The sequence below is a fragment of the Triticum urartu genome, chromosome 7 (assembly GCF_003073215.2).
Source record: "Triticum urartu cultivar G1812 chromosome 7, Tu2.1, whole genome shotgun sequence".
NCBI lineage: Eukaryota > Viridiplantae > Streptophyta > Magnoliopsida > Poales > Poaceae > Triticum > Triticum urartu.
The window spans coordinates 530,400,854-530,424,430 of NC_053028.1; the positions used below are offsets into that span (position 1 = coordinate 530,400,854).

The 23,577-nt window shown below is 45.9% G+C and overlaps 2 protein-coding genes across 2 annotated transcripts in view; one reads left to right on the forward strand and one right to left on the reverse strand.

The window, feature by feature from the left end:
- Positions 1-17,440: 17,440 nt before the first annotated feature.
- On the forward strand, positions 17,441-20,394 carry LOC125523321 (dehydrogenase/reductase SDR family member 12). The gene is made up of 10 exons (XM_048688369.1): positions 17,441-17,673; positions 17,786-17,847; positions 17,963-18,082; positions 18,180-18,279; positions 18,418-18,498; positions 18,666-18,715; positions 18,857-19,007; positions 19,738-19,794; positions 19,879-20,000; positions 20,089-20,394. Exons 1-10 carry the CDS (start codon positions 17,659-17,661, stop codon positions 20,303-20,305), a joined length of 975 nt encoding a protein of 324 aa, XP_048544326.1. The 5' UTR covers positions 17,441-17,658; the 3' UTR covers positions 20,306-20,394.
- A 1,958-nt stretch (positions 20,395-22,352) lies between these two features.
- The window catches only part of LOC125519025 (syntaxin-124-like), a 1,283-nt gene continuing 58 nt past the window's right edge, over positions 22,353-23,577 (reverse strand). The window contains exons 1-2 of the mRNA XM_048683910.1: positions 23,003-23,577; positions 22,353-22,889 (exon numbers count right to left, since the gene is read on the reverse strand). The exon at positions 23,003-23,577 is cut by the window's right edge and continues 58 nt beyond it. Coding sequence (XP_048539867.1) covers positions 22,353-22,889; positions 23,003-23,437 — 972 coding nt within the window. The 5' untranslated portion in view covers positions 23,438-23,577. The remainder of the gene's footprint in view (positions 22,890-23,002) is intronic.

The following is a 23,577-nucleotide window of genomic DNA, read 5'->3' on the forward strand; positions in this document are numbered from 1 at the left end:
ACTTGGGAAGGTCTTCAACGAACCACCGGTAGGATTGGAACATCGAATTAAATTGTTACGATAACAAAGGAAGAGAAAATCTTGAATGAACCACCGTAAGAATTGGAGATGAACGAAATAAATGGATGAATCACCGGGTAAGAATTGACAAATGAACGAAGATACATGAGAGAATTCAGATCCATGAGAACGGAGGGATCACGAACTGATTAGAGATCACTTGAATGAAGCACTGGTAAGATTAGGAGAACGATAACTGAAAGCTGGGAATGAATAATTATGAGATGATGGGCTCCGGAGAATCAAACTGAAAATACTCTGAATTACTCCGGATGGGTGAAAAGAATTATCACAAACGAAAACAATTATGAGAGGAAGGCAACAAGCTAGAATCATGAGTCTCTGAGAGAACGGACAAGATTTGGAGGTAAAACTCTTCTTCGGTCTTCAAATGTTGAGAATGACAACGAGAAACACCAACAAGAGTTGTTGAGATACTCCGGGATGAAAATTATAAAGGTTGAACCAATGATGAAAAGAATTTGAAAGATCTTGGAGAAGGCAATTGACTGATGATAACTCATTCTTACGTCAAACTTTGAAAATAATTTGGGAATAGCTCCGGGAAAATAAGAAGAGTCAGGTAAGATCCTGGGAAAAGACCTGTGGGTTATGGCCCACTCAAAAGAAACACCATTGAACGATTTAAGAGTGAAAGCGCCGGTTGAATTAAATTGTTTGAATATGATAGGACCTCGAAATAGCTTGAATGAAAGCAGAGTGGAAACACGAATCTTCGAGATATCTTAAGCATTCCGGAATAATTGAATAGCGAGAAATGAATGAATATTAGGTGCACCGGCATGAGAAAGCATAGAAATGAGGAAAATATATGATCAACAAAGCTTGAATTGGATCCGCCGGAGATGGAAAAAAAATGAAGAATGATGAACTAGTAGAACATCTTCTTGAGAACCACCGGGTAAGAATATTGACGGAAAAGAATGGAGAGACTTCACATGAATAAAAGGATACTTGATTAAGACATCTAAGTCCTTGAAGAAAAAGGGTGGGTGGGCGAGAAAACAAAGGCAACTTGGGGACGGATGAAACAAACAACGTTGAGAAAGCTGAGATTGAATCTTGCGGATGTTGAAAATGAACGGATCCGCTTGAAGAGAAAACACACCGGTTGAACGGGATTTACAAGACAATCTCGATTATCAAGAAGGATTAGTATTCACATAGGAGTATGAGAACACCATTTGGGGAAGGTATGGAATCAACATTTGACTTCGAAGCAACTCGAATACCACAACTCAAAACAAAACAAAGGATTGGCTTGCAGAATAACCTGGAACAAACATATGATAGAGATTTCGTCAGAAGTTCTCGTGGTGGGGCCTACACGGGCTCGATCGTACAGCACCATCATGTACAAGGCAGTGCACATGACATACGAAGCGTCCCCGAGTCGGCATAGCCAAGGACTCTTTAAGACACAACGAGACCACTGTAAAACCAACCGTGGATAGGCGGACCACTAGACGTCGAACCCCAATTTCAAATCATACATCTGTCGGAAAGATATCCTAAGAGCTACTTGAATTCCCACTTATAAACTCCTGAAATTTTCCGGTTATGCAATCAGGTGTTGGGGATACAGGGGAAGCATAATATCTCACCCAAAACTAACAAATCCTACATCCAGCTGTATCCATCCTTCAACACATAACCAAGAAACCTTCGGAAATCATCTACCTCAACCTTCGAAAAGCATCTGTTATACGAGTTATGGCAATACTCCCAAACTCCCGCCCCAGTACTGGGTGGCGTCGAGGTTATCTCACCAACAACTGCATAAAAGAGATTTTCGATGTCGGCGAAACTAATCTCAGGTATTCCAGAACTGCAACGATAAAATTGTGACGACAACACCTCGGAGCTCAACTCCCCGGGACACTGCCACAACCCCTAAATGACAGGAGGCACCAAGAACAATGTTCGTGTCACAAATCCATCGGAACGATTCCAAGATACCCGCGTGATCCTAAAAAATTTTTAGTGAAATTTGAGAAGAGAAGAGTCAAAACTCTACGTCAGGATGCCTTACCAGAGCGATGAAGGGACTGGGGAGTAAAAAGAATTCCTAAACTCTCCGATATATAATTCCTAAATGACTCAAAACATTTTTCTAGACTCAACTCGGCTGCTAGTTCGATCAAGCAATGGGGCTCCTAAGGTCGGGGAAGGCTCTGATTACCAACTTGTAACGCCCTCGATGCGGCTATATCTCCCACGTGTCGAAGCACGACTTAGAGGCATAACCGCATTGAAAGCAATGTCGCAAGTGAGGTAATCTTCGCACACAACCCATGTAATACAATAGGGGAAAAGATACATAGTTGGCTTACACTCGCCACTTCACACAATTACATGAATAAAGCATTACATCAACCAGATACAATCAAGGTCCAACTACGGAACCAAAATAAAAGAAGAACCCCAAAAGCGACAAGGTCCCCGATCGACCCCAACTGGGCTCCACTACTGATCAACTAGAACGAAACAACACAAAGGACAAGATCTTCATTGAGCTCCTCCTTGAGCTGGGTTGCGTCATCTGCACGGACTCATCGGCACCTGCAAACTGGTTTTGGAAGTATCTATGAGTCACGGGGACTCAGCAATCTCAAACCCTCGCAATCAAGACTATTTAAGCTTATGGGTAAAGTAAGGGTATGAGGTGGAGCTGCAGCAAGCGACTAGCATATTTGGTGGCTAACATATACGCAAAAGAGAGCGAGAAGAGAAGGCAAAGCACGGTCGAGAAACTATGATCAAGAAGTGATCCTAGAACAACCTACGTCAAGCATAACTCCAACACCGTGTTCACTTCCCGGACTCCGCCGGAAAGAGACCATCACGGTTACACACGCGGTTGATGTATTTTAATTAAGATCAACTTCAGGATTTCTACAACCGGACATTAACAAATTCACATCTGCCCATAACCGCGGGCACGGCTTTCGAAAGTTCAAAACCCAGCAGGGGTGTCCCAACTTAGCCCATGACAAGCTCTCACGATCAATGAAGGATATTCCTTCTAGCGGGAAGACCCGATCAGACTCGGAATCCCGGTTACAAGACATTTCGACAAGGTAAAACTAAACTAGCAACACCGCCCGATTGTGCCGACAAATCCCGATAGGAGCTGCACATATCTCTTTCTTAGGGCACACTCAGATTGTCTTAGGTACGGGTAGGCCAGCCCAGAGTTGCCCCTGGTGGCCACCGGCAGCTGACAGGTTGGACCAATACTCAGAGGAGCACTGGCCCGGGGGGGTTAAAATAAAGATGACCCTTGAGTCTGCAGAACCCAAGGGAAAGAAAAGGGGTAGGTGGCGAATGGTAAAACCAATGTTGGGCATTGCTGGAGGAGTTTTACTCAAGGCGAACTGTCAAGGGGTTCCCATTATTACCCAACCGCGTAAGGAACACAAAATCCAGGAACATAACACCGATATGACGGAAACTAGGGCGGCAAGAGTGGAACAAAACACCAGGCATAAGGCTGAGTCTTCCACCCTTTACCAAGTATATAGATGCATTAATTAAATAAGATATATTGTGATATCCCAACATATAAACATGTTCCAACAAGGAACAACATAGCCATGTTCCAACAAGGAACAAACTTCAATCTTCACCTGCAACTAACAACGCTATAAGAGGGGCTGAGCAAAGCGGTAACATAGCCAAACAACGGTTTGCTAGGACAAGGTGGGTTAGAGGCTTGGTTCAACAATACGGGAGGTATGATAAGCAAGTGGTAGGTATGCAGCATAGGCATAGCAAAAGAGCGAGCAACTAGCAAGCAAAGATAGAAGTGATTTTGAGGGTATGGTCATCTTGCCTGAGATCCCGCAAGGAAGAAGAACGAGTCCATGAAGAAGACAAACGGACATAGATGAACGGATTCTCACAACACGACGTTATCGGAACCAACCTAAAGAAGCAACACCGGAAAAGGAGCAAACAACATGGTAAACAACTATCACATAAGCATGGCATGATGCACAACCAAGCATGATGCATGTCCGGTTTAATGATACATGGCAAGGCATGGCAAAGTGCACAATCAATCCTACAAATTAAGTGGAGCTCAATATGCAACGAGTTGCATAGTGACGAAACACCACAACAAGTTTTTTAGTTCGATCTCGTTTATGTACCCAACAATATTAAATGTTGTTAAACATGGCAAGAGGGTGAAGCAAAGAAAACTACCTATCTAGTCAAGTTTAAATGAGGCCGGAAACAACAAACAACAATTCCGGTAAATCCCCATATGCATATATTAGGTTTGGTATTGTTCTTCCCTAAACACAATTTTAGGGTTTTTAAACATGCAAAGTAAGGCCACCATGTTAAACTAGGTATTTTTCTACCCCATTTACATATAAAGATTATTTAAAACCGAGCTACGGCTATTCAGTTATGAATTAAAGCATTTTAACATGGCATAGGAGAAAATTTAATCAAACAACATTTTAAACATTTCAAACATAGATGAAAGTTGGATATTATGAATCTAGACAAAATTCTAAGCAAGTTTCATATATAAAACATTTTAATCCAATGCACAGTTGTGAAGTTATTAAATGCATGAAGCATGAGGGTTTTTTCGCAAAACAGCAAAACACTGGATTAATAGCAAATTTGTCCCGAGGAAAAGAATACTAAAAGGGCCGGATATGACTAGCCCAACAGGGGGAGGGGGCGCAGCGGTGAGGCTCACCATGGGCCACGGCCCAGGAGTTGGAGGGAGGCCAGTTGCTGGATCCACATGCGTTGGAGCTGGGCCAGGCCCAGATCGAGCTCAAGGAGGAGGCGTTGGGCCACGCGACTTGCGGCCACATGCAGAGGAGGAACGACACGGCGGCGACCGACGGATTCCGACGACGGGACGGCGGCAGGCGGCGGGGATGGGCCCGGCTGACGACGGGAATGGGTGGATCCAGTCCCTGGGCACCGGATCTGACCGGATGTGGGCAAGGACGGCGAGGGCGGCACAGATCCGGGCAAAGAAACGGCGGGGGTCGCGATCTCCGGCGAACTCCATGCGGCGGCGCGACAAAAACTCGAGGATCTGCGCGACACGGGTAGAGAGAGAGCTCTGTGAGAGAGAGATGAAGAAGGAGGGGCGGGGGAGGGAGAGAGACAGGGCGCTCGGGGTCCTCAACTCCGGCGAGAGGTCATGCGGTGGCGCAGGGAGCTCGGGATCGAGCTCTCCCGATCCAGCTCAAGCGAGGCGACGGGGCACAATGGTCGGGCTTGGGGCGGCCCATGATGGGCTCCCCGTGGGCCTGCAGGGCCGCGCGGTGGAGGGGAGACCCAGGGGCGACGTGGCCTCATCTGGTTGGGCAGGGCGGCAACGCTGCCCACTGGGGTGGCGCCATGTGGCAACGGCGAGGTGGTGGCGCTGGAGGAGGCCAAGTGGCGGCGGCGGAGCAGATCTGACGGCGACAAGTGGCGGGTGGAGGCTGGGGCTGCGCGGAAAATGAGGAGAGTGGAAGAATGTCCAGATTTGGAAGGGGGGTTCCCTTTTATAGCAAAAATGGCTAGGGTTGGGGTTCTAGGGGGTTTTCGGAGCGTTTCAGAGCCTCCGATCGCGATCTGACGGTCCAGAACGGAGGGGGGTTTAGGTGGGCTGCAGGTGGGTTGTGAAAAGAGGTTGGGCTGAGATGAGAGGAGAGGAGTGCAGCCCGGCAACTGTTTCCGGAAACCGAAAACGTGCGACGTTAGACCGGCTATATTGTCGCTATAGCTTAACGGTTGGGCTATCAAACGAACTCTGAATGCGATGAAACTTGACAGGCAGTCTATCTACACTATAATAAGACCGCACGCCAACTTTCAACCCATTCCGAGAACATTTTCCGGCCACTTATAAAATGCTATTTCGAACATGCCGCGGGCGCGTGCAAGTGTGGTTGGGCTCAGAACGGACAACGAAGAGAACTCGGAGAACCCGGACGGATGCAAGTTTTGAAAACATGAAGATGCAATGCACATGATGACATGGTAAGATGCGACACACAAGCAAATGACAAGGCAACAACAACGAATAACTGGAAGACACCTGGCACATCGGTCTCGGGGCGTTACAGCGCGCCCTAGGGCCGGCCGGCCTCCCCCCTTGCTCCTTTATATGCGGGGGCAGGGGGCACCCCAAGACACACAAGTTGATCCTCGTGATCGTTTTCTTAGCCGTGTGCGGTGCCCCCTTCCACCATACTCCTCGATAATATTGTAGCGGTGCTTAGGCGAAGCCCTGCGACGGTAGAACATCAAGATCGTCACCATGCTGTCGTGCTGACGGAACTCTTCCCCGACACTTTGCTGGATCGGAGTCCGGGGATCGTCATCGAGCTGAACGTGTGCTAAAACTCGGAGGTGCCGTAGTTTCAGTGCTTGATCAGTCGAACCGTGAAGACGTACGACTACATCAACCGCGTTGTCATAACGCTTCCGCTGTCGGTCTACGAGGGTAAGTAGACAACACTCTCCCCTCTAGTTGCTATGCATCACCATGATCTTGCGTGTGCGTAGGAAAATTTTAAAATTACTACGTTCCCCAACAACCGGAACCCCCCGGAAGTTAATGGGCCTCATGGGCCCAATTGGTGGAATAGGAGAGGCGGCCAAGGGGCACCCACGCGCCCCTCCCCTCCCAAGTCCGAATTGGACTAGGAAGGGGGGCTGCGCCCCCCTTTCCTTTCTCCCTCTTTCTCCTTCCCTCTCCTCTCCTACTCCAACATGGTAAAGGGGGAGTCCTACTCTCGGTGGGAGCAGGACTCCTCATGGGGCGTGCCAAGGGTGGCCGGCCCTCTCCCCCTCCTCTACTCCTTTATATACGGGGAGGGAGGCACCCCCTAGAGACACAACAATTGATCTATTGGATCTCTTAGCCGTGTGCGGTGCCCCCCTCCATCATAATCCACCTCGGTCATATCGTAGCAGTGTTTAGGCGAAGCCCTGTGTCGGTAGAACATCATCATCGTCACCACGCCGTCGTGCTGACGGAGCTCTCCCTCAAAGCTCGGCTGGATCAGAGTTCGAGGGACGTCATCAAGCTGAACGTGTGCTGAACTCGGAGGTGTCGTACGTTCGGTACTTGGATCGGTCGGATCGTGAAGACGTACGACTACATCAACCGCGTTGTGCTAATGCTTCCGCTTTCGGTCTATGAGGGTACGTGGACAACACTCTCCCCTCTCGTTGCTATGCATCACCATGATCCTGTGTGTGCGTAGGAAATTTGAAAATTACTACGTTCCCCAACAATTGAACCCATGTACAGATAGTATCACACATAATATTTTTGTATCTCACCAAGGTAAGCTTAGCAGTAGAAGCCACGCAAGCACTTGATGTGGTTTGAACCATCAAAGATAGATAGGAAAGGATGATCCATTTTCATTTTGTGTGTGTGATGAAACAGAACGATAACAAAACAAACAATAAACTAGTACTCCCTCCGAATGGGTGCATAGGATGTGTGCTTGTTTCTAGGGTGTCAATTTGACTAACAAAATATATGTTATATGCCAATAAATTTACAATTTAGAAAGTTTATTGAATATGAATTCAACGATAGATTTTGATGGTATATAACCATATGTTTCGTTAGTCAAATTGAAGAACTAAAAACATGTGCTGCCCCTGTAACCTCGACAAGAGGAAGAACAAAGTTCAACAAACTTGAATCGCAAAGCTATCACGGCTACGCTACCTTCCTTAACTCGTGTTCAATTAGCAGGTGAAATTCAATATTTTTTATCATAAAAATAATATTATTTTCCTGCAAAGGACTGAAAAAGCTAAAACGAACATCGGCAGACAAGGCTTCATCTTAAAGGCCAAAATTGTGGAAGTTGCGCTAAGTTTGAAGGTTTTGAGGAGTTGTCAACTCTTGACATTTTGTCCTTGGATGACGATGAAAATAGAAGACGTTTGGCAAAGTGAAATAGAAACAACACTATGCATCTATTGGGATCGGGTCTTCACTCGTGTATTTAAAGGTTTGTTCCTTTTGATCTATTAATCTTTTCATCAACTATGGTTGATACTCTGGTGTGCTGGTCCCGTGGGCCCTTAGCATGATGTTTGGCTCCGGCGAGGGAATGACGATGACGGTGGCACGCCTTCAGCTCGCTTCATTGTTTATAATCGTTGCTAGGTGGTCCATGCACATGGTTGTATTTTTTGTTACCTCTTGTCTTCTCTATACCGGCGTGATTGATTATGAACAGATAGAAAGTTTCTCCCCAAAAATATATTCCTTAAAAGAGTTATCCTGTTAAACGCCCCAAAACTACTTATTGGGCCTGCCCTTAAATGGGCCACATAACAAGCAAAAACCCAGTGGAACCCATTGGGATTGATAACAGCTCAGCCCATACCCCACCCTCTAACCAATAACAGCCGCTTATCCCCATTGCTAATCCCAACAGTACAAATCCCTAAGCACACTCCCCTAGCACCCCTATTTACCCTCTAAACCCTAGGGCACCGTCAAAACCCCTGTCAAAAACCCCAGGGGCACTACCGCCAATTCCCACCACCTCGGCTGAGGATCCCTTGGGAAGGGCAAAAATTTGATGGTATCGGGGGGTAGGCAAGCAAGTCTCATGGGGGAGTGTGTTTAAAGTAAAAGATGGCTTAATGTGTGATGAGAGAGAGATGTGAGGCAAGCGAGCGCCCATTTCCAAGTGTTGGGATTCCTAAACGGTGCTTAAAATTTTAATCCCCCCTCTCGTGATCTCTCTCGGGTCGGCCCAAAGTGTCACAATACGGCAGGGGTGGTGTGGTGGATGCCTTTGTTATTTTATGCTTACTGTGCCTTTGTTTTTGTTTAATCTCTCTCACTCTCTGTCTTTGTTCTTTCCCATTTTTACCATGGTGCGTGGCTGTGTGTTGGGAGGGTGAAAAGAGGAGGGCGGTTATAATTGTGCACAGGATACTAGGGAGGGAGGGGAGGGGTTAAAAACTGCGGTGCTGGTTCGGTGTTGGGCTTTCCAAGGGGGTGGGGGTGGGTGGGTTTGGGGAATCGGGTTAAACAAAGATAATCACAGCATGCAATGTGTAGTGTACTCTGCTTGCTTGTTGCTGTTCTCCTGTTGAAATGTCCATGCTTCGTGTGAAACAAGTCATAATTACTTGGTCCGTATTATCATATAATTAGTCGGAAGTTTTACACTGACCAAGTGGCCACTGTAGGATATCTTCCCAGTGGGCTGTCGAAAACATTGCATTGGAAAAAAGGGGCTTTACTGATGAGGACAAATGTACTAAGAAAAAGTTTTACTGCGTTTTAAAAGTTCGAAACAAACTGTACTAAGAAAAATGTTTGAAACAAACTTACTACTACTCAAATAATGGAGTACCAGCATGTGTAAGATGGAGGGCATCATGCGCTTTGAGAAAAGAGCGTTGGTGAGAAAAAAAATGGATCCTAGAATACTGATCGAACAGTGTATATTTCTCGACAGTGACTGGCTCGCAGACCGGTGCGCCTGGCATCTGAGAGGAGCATTTTATAAGTCTGAAACGACATTTTCTAATGTTGTTCTTATCCTTTTTGGACTGCACCCGCACGAGACATAATGGCACGGGACACCGATCGATACTGGGCCGTCAGGTTAATGGGCCGGATTTGGTTACCGCCTGATCCCCAACTTCATATTGTCATGAAAATTTGCATGCTAGGCTATTTTTTTAGTACTAAAATATATATATATATATATATATATATATATATATATATGAAAGTTTGCATGCACATAGAAAACTTATTCATCCTTGATGTAAAAAAAATCAGATTTTTTGGATTTCTTCGTTATTTGTTTTCAGTTTACTGTTCATCCAAAATCATTTGAGCTCGTGTCCTATGGATTTCCGGCTCATGAGCCTATATAGTATTACACCTTTTCTTCGTATATGAATATCTCCGGAAGAAACACTATCATCGCTTTTCCTCCCCCCTCAAAAATTTAATTTCCGAGCAAGCTTGCTAATTTTTAGTTTCCGTTCAATCCCCTTTTTTTAAGTCAGTGCAAGAACGAATAAGAACCCAATCTAGTAGTACCTCCTGTGAGATAACTGCAAGAAGAGTTCATGCCAATCCAACATCCAAATAACATTCGACAGTCCAGCCATGTTTGCCTGCATGGTGCCTACTTGCGTCCATTGCCCTGCTGTTGACACCGTCCGGGGAATCGCCGGAACCCGGAGAGTTTGGGCGTTACTCGGACCAGGCTGGTGTCGGTGAGCAAGCTCCCCAGTCCTGAGGCTGTCCCGTCCTGAAGAGTGTAAACATTGCGCGCAGCCGTACGGTAAGAAAGACCTTGGGAAGTCCAGGCGCACGTGAGGGGTGCGTGTGCCGCTGCCAGTCGTCGTCGGCGTTGAGCGACTTCTCTTTGTTACCACTGCCAGTTACTGCGCGCTTGCTCAAACAAAGAGGGACAGCGCCGCAGTAAAACCTCGCCCCCCATTTCCCTATCGGCACGAGATCTGATGCGGAGATCCTTTTTTTACCGCAACTGGGCCTGCCGCACCCCACACGTGAGTCGTGATACGTTTGAGGTGGAACGATGGTAAAAAGTAATTCTTCTTGCAGCCAATTAGGGGTGAGACGCACGGGAGATGATTCGTTCGTTGCCACCTGATGATGAAGTTGTAAACTCGGTATCGAACAGGGAGGAAACCATTTTTCAACTTGTCACGAGCATCTTCGAGGCCAAATCCACTCATTTACTTTCCTATTTCCTTTGAATCCACGTAGGTAGGAGGAGTAGCCAGCAAGGAAACGACATGATCGACACCAGGGAGCGAGTACAACGCGACGCGGCCCGCACCGGCGGCCGGCCGGCCGGGCTAGGCGCGGTAGCTAGGCGGCTGGAGCGGCGCTGGGAGCAATAATTTTGCGGCCCTAATCGCAAGGGAACAAGCGTAGTTAATTCCAGTTTACCCTCCTCGCCCTCGCCCCCCGATGACACAAGCAGTGCCGCCGGGGAGAAACCGATGACGCCCTTTTTCTTATCGCCTCGCGGCAGAGTAGAAAAAGGATTAGCGCAGGTACTTGGGGCATCAACGAGAGCAGCCCGAGAACACGGCACCGGCTCATGCAGGGTGAGCGGTACGGTGACCACCGGTGCTGGCGGTATAAAATTTGTGAGAGGGGTATGGTCGTGAGCTCGATCATAAGTATATTAGGTCATAGTAGCTTATAAGCTCGATCATCGGAAACTAAGGCAAGTAGTACTCCCTAACCAATACTTCCTCCTTTTCGATTTATAAAGCTTATCTTAAAATTTTAGTTTTTTCATTTTATAAGGCTCAATTTGGTTGTCCCCATCACATGTTCAGATTTTAAGGTATATTAAATTATTGCATGCAGGTGTTACAAGAAAATTGACCAATGCATGTGTTTTATGTATGCATGCACTGCAATTAATGATTTGGTAAACACAATTGTTTGAGAAAACAACCGCATAAATTGAGTGGTTTTGCAAACTATAAAAATTATTCCACCACTCATCATCTATCTTGGTTGATGAGATTTTTAAATTGAGGCCTATAAACCGGAAAGGAGAGAGTAGCGATCGAGAATTGCCGGGGCTCGCTAAGCCGATGCATCTGGGTCCGCTGCTCCAGGCTTGATGTCTGAGTGTATGGCTGGTTAGAATAACAAATGGGCTTTGCATTATTGGACAAGCTATACTGTATAGCCTGGCTATGGCCAGCGGCATGGAGCCCCAAATCTTTACTGTACGTTCTTGCCGGCCTGTAATAACATATTGGTACTACGTTATAACAGTTTTTTTAGTTAAACTGTAGGTTTATAGGTCACATCCACATAATAGTCACAAAAAAGTCCCTCGCATCGTCTCCTTTGAGGCGACCCGGGGGTTACCCTAGCCCGCTAACGCCAACCTTCCCGTTCCCTTCCCTCCTCCACCGCCAGAGGTGCCCTCCGACACGAGCGCACGACACCAATGATGGTGGCGACGGGGATCTGACGGCTCCACCAAACGTGGAGCGCCTCGACTGCCGAGGCGGCGGCCCAAGGCAGGGAGTGTGGTGCGGCCCTGCTGGTGCTGGTGAGACGTCTTTCTCGGTCGTGTAGGTGCTGAGTAGACGGCGTCGTGGGAATGAATCTGATAGTAAGAAGTAGGGTTACGAAGAGACTAGATCTAACTATGGCACAAGTGTGACATAAGGGTTTACGAGTTCGGTCCCCTCATTGTGGAGGTAAAGACCCTATCTCTCGAGCTCTGGAGTTGTTATCCCTCTTATGTCTGGATGATTACAAAGGATTGTGAACCCCTGTCCTAGAGCGGTAGGGTGGCTTATATAGAGTGTGTCGGACCCTTGGGTACTAGCAATATAGGGGAGGAGAAGGGATACATTGATGTCGGCCTCGAAGAACGGTAACTAATGGACATAATGACAGTAGTGCTTGAAGCTGTACGCCTACTGGCGATCTGGATTCCTTTGATGGCTTCATGGCCTCTCCTGTCCGAGTTCTCTGTGTATCTGCTGAGTGACGCTGAGCCGTCCGAGTGGATGGGGACCCGGGTACTGTCTGAGTCACAAAGAAGTTGGGTCTTGTCCGAGTGGATTGGTGACTTTGAGATTCTCATTTTTGGTATTGTGGGCCCCCCATCCTAGGTGAAATATGCTCTTCATGGGCCTACCTATTATGGGTGTTCCCAATAGGCGGTGGCCATCGAGTGCAATTGCGGCAGCTTCCCCGTTGGCCTGCTGCTAATCGAAAGAAGAAGCTTCGTCATTTTGCCCGGGGTTGCTCTTTCCCTTGCCGGATCTTGGTTCTGGTGGCTTAGGTCGCTAACTCCGGGTGTTGGTTGTGTGGGTCTAGGTGGGTGCAGATCCGGTGGAGACCCTTGGCCGGTGCGGTGGCCACATCAAATACGACACCGTGGGCAGCATTTTCCTCCATGTAGGTTTTGGTGAGGATCCCTCCATCTCATCCCCTCCCATGTGTTCTGGTGAAGACCAAGGTTCCCTACTTCCGGTGGCGACGACACATCGGTGTCGTGTTCCTTCTTAGAGGCGTCTTCTGAGGACCGCAGGGTTGGCAATGAAGTGGTGCTAGGTGATAGCTTTGTTGTGCTCTCCAGCAACACTTCAACGGTTGTAGATATATATGGAGGGTCTCAAATGAGGTCGTCGGTGGGTGGACGCCCTCATGCCTGGGCGAGAGGGTATCGGGTTTCCCTTTACGATGACAGAGGTATGCTGGTGAGACTTCTTCCTCGGTCGTGCAGGTGGCGAGTAGACGGTGTCGTGGAAATGAATCCGATAGTAAGAAGTAGGGTTACGAAGAGACTAGACCTAACTATGGCACAAGTGTGACACAAGGGTTTACGAGTTCGGGCCCCTCACCGTGGAGGTAAAGACCCGATGTCTCGAGCTCTGGAGTTGTCATCCCTCTTATGTCTGGATGATTACAAAGGATTGTGAACCCCTGTCCTAGAGCTGTAGGGTGGCTTATATAGAGTGTGTCGAACCCTTGGGTACTAGCAATACAGGGGAGGAGAAGGGATACATTGATGTCGGGCCCGAAGAACGGTAACTGATGGACATAATGACAGTAATGCTTGAAGCTGTCGCCTACTGACGATCTGGATTCCTTTGATGACTTTATGGCCTCTCTTGTCCGAGTTCTCTGTGTATGTGCCGAGTGACGCTGAGCCATCCGAGTGGATGGGGACCCGGGTACTGTCTGAGTTACGAAGAAGTTGGGTCTTGTCCGAGTGGATTGGTGACTTTGAGATTCTCATTTTTGGTATTGTGGGTCCCCCATCCTAGGTGAAACATGTTCTTCATGGGCCTACCTATTATGGGTGTTCCCAATAGGCGGTGGCCATCGAGTGCAATTGCGGCAGCTTCCCCGTTGGTCTGCTGCTGATCCAAAGAAGAAGCTTCGCCATTTTGCCCCGGGTTGCTCTTTCCCTCACTGGATCTTGGTTCTAGCGGCTTAGGTCGCTGACTCCGGGTGTTGGTTGTGTGGGTCTAGGTGGGTGTGGATTCGGTGGAGACCCTTGGCCGGCGCGGTGGCCACATCAAATATGACACTGTGGGCATCATTTTCCTCCATGTAGGTTTTGGTGAGGATCCCTCCATCTCATCCCCTCCCATGTGTTGTGGTGAATACGAAGGTTCCCTACTTTCGGTAGCGATGACACATCGGTGTCGTGTTCCTTCTTAGAGGTGTCTTCCGAGGATCACAGGGTTGGCAATGAAGTGGTGCTAGGTGACAGCTTTGCTGTGCTCTCCAGCAACACTTCAACAGTTGTAGATATATATGGAGGGTCTCAAATGAGGTCGTCGGTGGGTGGACGCCCTCATGCCTGGGCGAGAGGGTATCGGGTTTCCCTTTACGATGACAGAGGTATGCCAATTTGGTGAGTATCTGTACGCCCTTATAGCTTGATTGTCTAGGTTCCATCCCGGACGTCCGGGCCTCCTTCGAACTGCCAGGCTGCTACCCAAGTTTGTTCAAGTAATAAAAACGTTCGTGACGTATAAAAAATGTTCACCATGTATTAAAAAAGTGTTCATGGTGTATTTTAAAGTCTTCATCATGTATTAAAAAATATTCAAAGTGCATTAAAAATGTTTAACATGTATTAAAAATGTTTAACATGTGTACGAAAAATGTTCCATGTGTATCAGAAAAAATGTTTAATGCATATTATAAAACTAGTCAACGAGTACTAAAAAATGTTGAATATATGTTCGTACACTAAAATCGGGTGGATTAAGAAAATTTCATGAGTTAAAAAAGGAGGAACAAAAAAACAAAAACAAAAACCTTTCCCACAAAAAAAAGAAAAAAAGAAAAGAAACATTAAAAAAGAAAAAGGAAAACCTGACCGAGCCTTCCTAAAACCCGACAGTATATTCTGGAAATTAGTCACTAGCGAAGGCGACTGCTTGTTCTCTCGCAATAAGGCGTTGTTTGGATACGTGATACGTATAGAACCGGTTCTCCACAAATTAGGAAAATGATGTAACAAACTAAAATCCTATTTGGCAACTCTATCTAATCCGTGAATATAGAAAATCTGGTTTTCCATAATCCAGGATTTCGGGTATATGAAAAAACGAGGATTAGTTGTTTTTCTAAAAATGCGAGACATAGAAATTGGGGTGCGACTATGCCTCGCTGAGAGAGAGAGAGAGAGAGAGAGTCCACTCGCTTGATCGCCGTGGGAATGTTTCTTATACCCGAATTTGTGGCACTGTTTGTTAGTATGCTTCCTTAGTCCATTCCTCGATTTTCTTCTTCTTTTTCTTTTTGTTATATATTTTTTAGACAAATAAAATAAATATTTATTTCTAAAAATCTAATATATATATATATATATATTTCAAAAAGTATATAATTTTGAAAACAAATATTTGTGCAGTGTTGAAAAAATGTTGCTGCAACTTTACAAAAATTCTGATAGCATTTGAAAAAAAATGTTTCAAGACGTATTTGAAAAAAACATTTTACACATATTCAAACAACAAATGTTCAAACACATGTGCTTGAAGAAAATGTTAATAATGCATTTGAATTTTTTTAAATGTGTATAACAATTGTTTCTAATGTATATGAAAAATGTATAACATGTATGAAAAAAAGCAAACATCAAAACATATATATGAAAAAATGGTTAATCTCGTGTTTGCAAAATGTTCATGTATTAAAAAATGTTCCTGGTATATACCAAAAATGTATAATGTTATGAAAAAGTAGTTATCAAATAAAAAAATAGAATTATTAATGATATATTTGAAAAATATTAAACATGCATAAAAAGATGTCCTGATGTACATGAAAAATGTACACAAATATATGAAAAATGTAGACATGTGTTAAAGAATAAAAGGAAAAAGGAAGAAAGATGGTGAAAACTGAAGCAACGCAAGAAAAAAACAAAGAGAAATGAAGAAAAAAAAGAAAATAATAAAGTAAAAAAGCCATGAAAGAAACAAAAAAAAAGATGAAGAACAAAGAAAAAACCGAGAGATACAAAGCACATTAGAAGAAAAACAAGAAATAGAAAAAAATGAAAGAAAAGAAAACTAGAAAAAAACCGCAGACCAAAACAAAATCAGCAAGCGACCGAATTGATTATGAAAATAGCAAGCGAGCGAGGAGAAGTGGGCTGGCCCCGCTATAATGCGCCACGATTTTCCTTCAGCCGAACGTGTAATACAGCTCGCTATAAGCGAGCTATAGGAGAGCAAATGTGTGGAGGTTTCCCCTTGTGGGGACCTCCAGCGATCACTTTTGTCACCCATATAGACGCCTAGTGGTGATTCAGCCGTTTCCGTATCTCATGTGCTGGGCGCTTTCCTCTTGATTTATTTTTACGTGTTTTCTGATTTTAAATATTTTATTATTTAGCTTTTTGATGTTTTCTAGGTTTTGAAGAGAAAAATCATGTTTTTAATGTGACCTTTTGCTTCCATGAGAAGCACATATTTGCTTTTCATGGAAACACAAATTTGCTTCCGTGGGAGCATAATTGTGCTTCTTGATAGAAAAAATTCATGAATTATTTTTTGCACAAATTTTTCTTTGGCTTTCACGGGTACCACAAATTTGCTTCTCATAGAGACACAAATTTGCTTTCACAAGAAGCTTCTCGGAAAGGTAAAAAAATCAGATATTTTTTATGCTTTCACGAGAAGCACATATTTGCCTTTTGAGGCACATATTTGTTCCAGTGATTGTGCTTTTCGGAATTGGAAAAAATCATGATTTTTTGCGCTTTCACAATTGCTTTCATGAGTAGCCTAATTGTGCTTATTGGAAAAGGAAAAAAATCATAAATATTGCGTGATTATATTTTTGTGCTTCCATGAGAAGCACAATTGTGTTTCTTGAAAAAGTGAAAAACAAGCTTTCAGGTCCGTGTTTTTCCCCTTTGTTTTGAGAAAAAAAACTTTGCAAAATCTATTATCATAGGATCTAGTTTTTTAAAATCATGACTCGAGAAATTCAACGATGAAAACATTTCAGGATTTCAGCACATGGTTTAAGAGATATTTTTTTTGAATAAACAAATCTACGATAAAAAGGGAAATTTTTAGTTTGCGACAAAGTGGCGCACATATAGTGCTCCACTTGTCAGCGCACATACAATGCGCCACATATCAGCGCATGAGAAGGTGAAAGTGAACTTTGCAAGGGCACCCTTTAACTATCTTCCCGAGATATAGTCGCCGCGCAGAAATTGCCCTATTTGCTGGCCAACATTTTTTTTTGCGATGAGCCCAATAAAACTTGTGTCCCAACTCCCAACAAAAATCAGAACCCTGCGCGGCCAGCCCGGCCCAGCCCAGCCCAGCTCCGCGGGAACCCCCCAACGGCGCGGCGCCGTGCCGGAGACGGAGAGCAGGGGGGGCCATCTCCCGCGGCGGAGAATCGGCCAGCGAGGCGCCTCCGTGCTCCGGAAGAAAGAACGAACCGCTTGGCCCCAAGGCGAAGCAACATTTCGTCTCGGCACGCGCGGTAGAGGAAGAAGACCGCGGTGGAGGAGAGACCTCGTGCGAAAGAGGAGGAAAAACATGTTCATCCAGAAGGTAATGGTGTTTCTAATTGCTAATCTTCCACCATCAATCCGCCGGTATACTAGCGCAAAGATTATATGTGCATAATTTTCCTTTTTGCGGATATTGCTGGTGGCGCGCGCAGGCATGGAGGACGGCGGCGTTCGGGCTCTACGGCTTCACCCAGTTCACCAAATCCGGCTTCGTGTAAGCCCAATCCCCGCCCAATAGTCCGCCGGATTCCCTCTTGCTTTAGTTGTATGCACTTGTCGACACAATTATGCTATCATTCTCGTAAATTGACGAGGCTTTGATTTCACAGGGAACACGCCAAGAAGTTCAGAGAGGAGGATATGCAGATCCGGTTGGATGGGAAAAACTGCCTGGTAACCGGAGCAAATTCTGGCCTGGGTTATGCTACAGCTCAGGGCTTGGCTTCTCAGTATGAAACTACTATTCCTCTTTTTTCCACTTTGATAGTTTGCTCTACGAGAAAAAGATTGAACTATTTATATGCTTTGTTCCTTTTGTTCTGCTAGTGGCGCCACTGTTTATATGCTTTGCCGGAACAAAGAAAGGGGAGAGACTGCTCTGAATGAAATAAGATCCAAAACTGGCAATATGAATGTTCATCTGGAGGTACGGTGCTTCAACATTGTTTTTTCCTGCAATACTCAATTCTTATCCTTAGTCTATGGTAATTATGGGCGAACTAGCACTTCAATTGTTTTCATTATTTTGTGTCCGGCTAGCACTTCAATTATTATGATGTGGCAGATATGTGACCTTTCATCAATTAACGAAGTCAAGTCATTTGCCACAAAATTCTCTTCATTGGAGAAGCCACTTCATGTCCTTGTAAGCTTTGCTGCTTCAATTTTTATTTATTTTGCAATTTGTGTTTATTATCTCTGGCTGCAGCATCTTTTTTTTTTCCAATTATAATCAGATAAATCATCAAAGTTTCCTCTAGAATTACATTAAATACTGGGCAGAACAAGCAGATATAACAGATTGTCTTGTAGGTCAACAATGCTGGCTTACTAGAGCACAAGCGTATGACTACACCGGAAGGGTGTGTAATACTTTGCATCATCATGCTTATTTACTTGTTTCCCTGGTTCTTTTCAAATTGCTCTGGCCTTATAACTCCTAAGCATCCTGCATTTATCGTGCTAATTTCAACAAAAAAAGGGGTGATGTTTTTTTAATATAGGTTGGAGCTCAATTTTGCTGTGAATGTGGCAGCAACATACACTTTAACAGAGCTAGTGATGCCACTGTTGGAAAAAGCAGCACCTGATGCTCGTGTCATTACAGTTGCATCCGGAGGGATGTACACTGAGCCACTGAACACGAATTTGCAAGTAAATCTCTTTGCTCTACTTTTGTTTAGATGATATCTCCCCACTTTTTACTCTGTATGGAAATAAAATTTACTACTCCCTCCGTTCCTAAATATTTGTCTTTTTAGAGATTTCAACAAGTGACTACATACGGAGCAAAATGAGTGAATCTACACTCTAAAATATGTCTATATACATCCGTATGTGGTAGTCCATTTGAAATCTCAAAAAGACAAATATTTAGGAACGGAGGGAGTACATATTGTGATGTGGAGACCAATAAAAAACACCCTCCTTGTCATTGTTCCATGTGCTAGGAAAAAAATCATTCTACAGGAACTTCCCAACAGTGTCCACTTGGCTTATCAAATTTACTACCATATTGTGATGTGGAGAGCAATAAAAATCGCTGCCTCAAATCAATGTTGAAGCAAATAGTAGTTGTGGACACTAATGAAGTTCTCCATTTACTTACTCGTGGGATTCATTTAGGAAGAATATTCGAGCACTTCCCACTTGATTGATTGTTGTTGAAAATGAAATAATTTGATTGCTTATCAAGAGCTTAGTCCAATTACCTTTTTGCCTTTCTCATTCGATGTCATTATGATGGTATTGCAGTCTTTTGTTTCAAGCTATGGAAACATATACTATGGGTTGTTCATCACTGGAAATGAATTGGCATGTGAAAAGTTTATCTTTTACTTTTGACTAAGATGTAGCCTTTCTCACTATTCTTTTTGAACTACAGTACAGCGAAAGCGAATTTGACGGGACAAAACAATATGCTCGTAACAAGAGAGTTCAGGTTTGTGAACCTTAATGTCTGAATTCCCCTGAGTCGACAAGAGATGGTAACACAGGACTAACTTGATCCTGGAAACTCCCTCAGGTTGCTCTCACTGAATGGTGGGCTGAGAAATACAGCAACAAGGGAGTCGGTTTCTACTCCATGCATCCAGGATGGGCTGATACACCTGGAGTCTCGAAGAGCTTGCCGGGACTATCGGAGAAGTATGTCTTCAGCTGTCCCGACCCTCTTTATCCATTTATGTTCTATAGCACCAACGGTCTAATTTACATATCATCAATACAATGTCAGGCTATCAGGAAACCTGAGATCGAACGAAGAAGGGGCTGACACAGTGGTCTGGTTGGCTTTGCAACCCAAGGAGAAATTAGTGCCAGGGGCTTTCTACTTCGACCGAGCTGAAGCGCAAAAACATTTGAAGTTTGCTGGGACTGCATCATCCCACGAGCAGATAGGTTCCATTGTTGACAGCATTCGCTCCATCTGTAGTCTCCCTGCAAACCCATAGGTTTCTCATTGAAAGGATCGAAGTCCTAGAAGTGAAAATAAAATTGAAATTCTGAAAAAAGAAAGAAAAAGATTTGCACCAGCCGGGAATCGAACGCGGGTCTGTACCGTGGCAGGGTACTATTCTACCACTAGACCACTAGTGCTTTCATGGCAGGCTGTCCCCATTTCTATATCCATATCTGGCGATAGAATTTAGTCTGTTTACCATTCGTGGTACAGTATTGGTGACCTCGGCGGATTCTAAAAAGATAAAACAAATATTAGTGACCTTGGCGATTATTTTGCTAGGTACATCGATGAGAAAAAGAACCAAATCAATAAAAACAACGGTTGATGATGTACACTGATAACCATCAACACCAATTATCTCATGACAACACAAAGACTACAAAAAAAGGTTCTTCAAAAGCGCCCCTCCAAGAGGGGAGCGACACGCAAGTGACGATGTCGTCGGATTCAAAACCTGAAGGTCAGATTGTGGGTTTCACTTTGAAGATCAAGTCAGAGCAAACTCTAAACAATGCTCTACCAGGGTAAGAATGCCAAAAGCGCCGCCGTTGACATGTATAACCAATAAGAGGCCAAACATAGGGTTTTTACCACGGAGATCAAGACTGGGTATTCGTACTACGCTATCTTCTCCACTTGCCACGATCCTAGCCGTTGCGAATGTGCATGGACCTGACGACAGATGAGCATGCCCACACGTGCAGGTAACTAAACTGCTACAAAAGTTTCTCACCACAACACGACCAAGTTGGGAAGGTCATTGACATTGCCGAAATCCCGAGGGGACGCTCCAGAGGCCTTGTACCATCTTCCGAGTGGTAGTCAATGGCTTAACTGTATCAAACACCACCACCATGTGTTGTCACAAGCTCCGCCGTCCTCGGCCATGAAGGCGAATCCACATCACCTTTTTGCCTGCGGTGCAGGCGCGACTACTGCTTGTTCACTACCACATCCCATCGTGCCCCTGAGAAGCATCGGGCCACGACAAGTCAGCTAGGATGGGATGCATGGAGGCGATGGCTCCCTTTTCCTTCATCGCTTGGAGCGCCCGCCACACACCAGTGACGACGTCGCCAGGGAGAGAGAGGCATGCACACGTAGCACCGTGGCCGCCTTCTAACCATGAATCAACGTGGCCGCTGCAACAACCACCTCCACTGCATCAAGTCACCAGCTGCACAAGGCCTCACGCCGCCCAAAACGTATTAGGAATGGCCCCGCCACCGCCGTAGGTTGCGCGGGCCAGCCCGCTGGAGCTGGTTGGTGACGCCGGCAAGCGAGGGTGCACGGAGGATGCCTAGAAAAAGTGGATCGACTCGCCTCTCGTGTCACCCACGCGCAGGATGCGGGGACAGTTAGCTGTTCCTAAAAGTATGGTAATTGCGGTGTTTTAATTTTGTTGTATGTTGTGGCTTAAGAGCATTTTCAATAGTTGATGTAAAATATATCGCCAAATTGTTTCGAGTAAAATTTACATCACCAAAGAAATGATTTTTACCATCATAAAAAACCTTCAACTCCAACAGATAATGTAAAATAAGTGTTGCAAAATACATCACGGTTGTCGTCTTGCGGGTGTCTTTTTTGCATTATCTGTTGGAGCACTTGATGATGTAAAAATAGAATTTGGTGATGCAAATTTTGCTCCAGACCTGTGATCCATGTAAAAATACGCTCGAGAGCATAAGTGATGCAAATTTATACCACTTGATGACCTATTTTACATCACGCCCTATCTCCCTAGTAAAAATATTTGCATCTACATTATTTATTGGAGCAGCGTTTTTATCCTCTCGTGATGTAAAAAGTGGTCCTGATCTATTTTACATCATCTAATTGAGATGTTCTAAATAACCCAAAATTAATTCATGCCACTCGGTCTGGATCTATCTTTCAACAGAAGAAGAGACACACAATTTACAGTATTCCCGATTGGGAAAAAGCTTGATCAAGAATTAAACTGGTATATCACTACAATATACATCCTCCCTGTGTTTTCTCAATCAAGCTGTACAAAGTTTTGTCGGCTACATCTACGAAAATAAAGCGCACCGCTGGAAACGAATTACGAAAACAAAGTCCTTGACAGTATGACGAGTCACAGGATAAAAGTGTGGCACCGGCGTGACGAGGACGACGACGAGCGCGATGCCGCCGAGGACGGCGAAGCACATCCATTTGCGGGTGTCCTTCTGGATCTCGTGCGCCTGCTCCAGCTCGACGGTGCCCCGGCGCACGAAGGAGCTGGCGTGCGCGACGTGGCTCTCGATGTCGTCGAGCTGGTGCCCCTGCGCCTCCACCAGCGCCGCCATGTCTTGGAACACCTGGTGCAGATCCATGAGGCTGCGCTCGATGTCCTTGACGGCGTCGCTCCGCTCCTGGATCTCCGAGATGGTGTCCATCACCTGCCCGCGCCCCTGGTCCTGGATCGCCTTCTGCAGGAACGACTCGCTCTCCCCGGACGAGATGAGCGAGTCGATCGTGCTCTCCTCCGCGTGCTCGCCCGTCACCGTGAAGTACCGCCGCGCCACCGTCTCCTTGTACTCCGCCGCCATCTTCGCCCTCAGCCCCTGCGCAGAGTAGAGCATGCACCGGCAACGCCGGCCACAGGTTCTCGTCATTCATGCACGTACACTCACGCCCGAGGCGCGCAATGCAAGCATGTTTGGACGGATCAAATTACCTGGAAGTCGTCCATGATATCCTTGAGCTTCTTGCCGAGGCCGGCGACGACGGAGGTGCGGGTTCGGTCGACGGAGGACCCGGGGCCCCAGTCGGGCGCCTTGCGGGAGTTGGCGTTGTCGCTCTTGAGCGCCTCGAGCTTGGCCTTGACGGCCTTGGCGCGCTTGAGCACCTGCTCGACGTCGCCGTCCATGCGGGAGCGGAGGGCCTTGATGGTGCGGGCGTCGTGCGCCGTCTTGGTCTCCTCGTTGGTGGACTGCAGCCGCTTGTGCAGGGTCTCGAAGCCCTTTAAGTCCTCCTTCACGGCCTCCACGTCCGAGAAGAACTGGTCCAGGTTCGCCCCGTTCATGCCGCCGGCCTCCATGTCGGCCGCCGACGTCTCCGGGTTCGCGTCCGCATACTTCTTGAACGAGCTCGACGAGAAAAGGTCGTTCATCTTGGACGCTAATTAACGGAGTGCGCAGCCCAGAACGCCGATCAAAACGCGGCGAGAGCTGAGCGCACGCACGGCAAGGCGGATCGTGGGACACTGGGAGGGGATTGAATTTGGAAGAATGGCAATGGCTTGCCTTCCCT

What these genes read in the sequence shown, in the direction of transcription:
- LOC125523321 (XM_048688369.1), top strand. An exon ending in ATATGAATGTTCATCTGGAG is followed by an intron (nt 18,280 to 18,417) that starts GTACGGTGCTTC and finishes ATGATGTGGCAG; the next exon opens with ATATGTGACCTTTCATCAAT. An exon ending in CACTGAACACGAATTTGCAA is followed by an intron (nt 19,008 to 19,737) that starts GTAAATCTCTTT and finishes TTTGAACTACAG; the next exon opens with TACAGCGAAAGCGAATTTGA.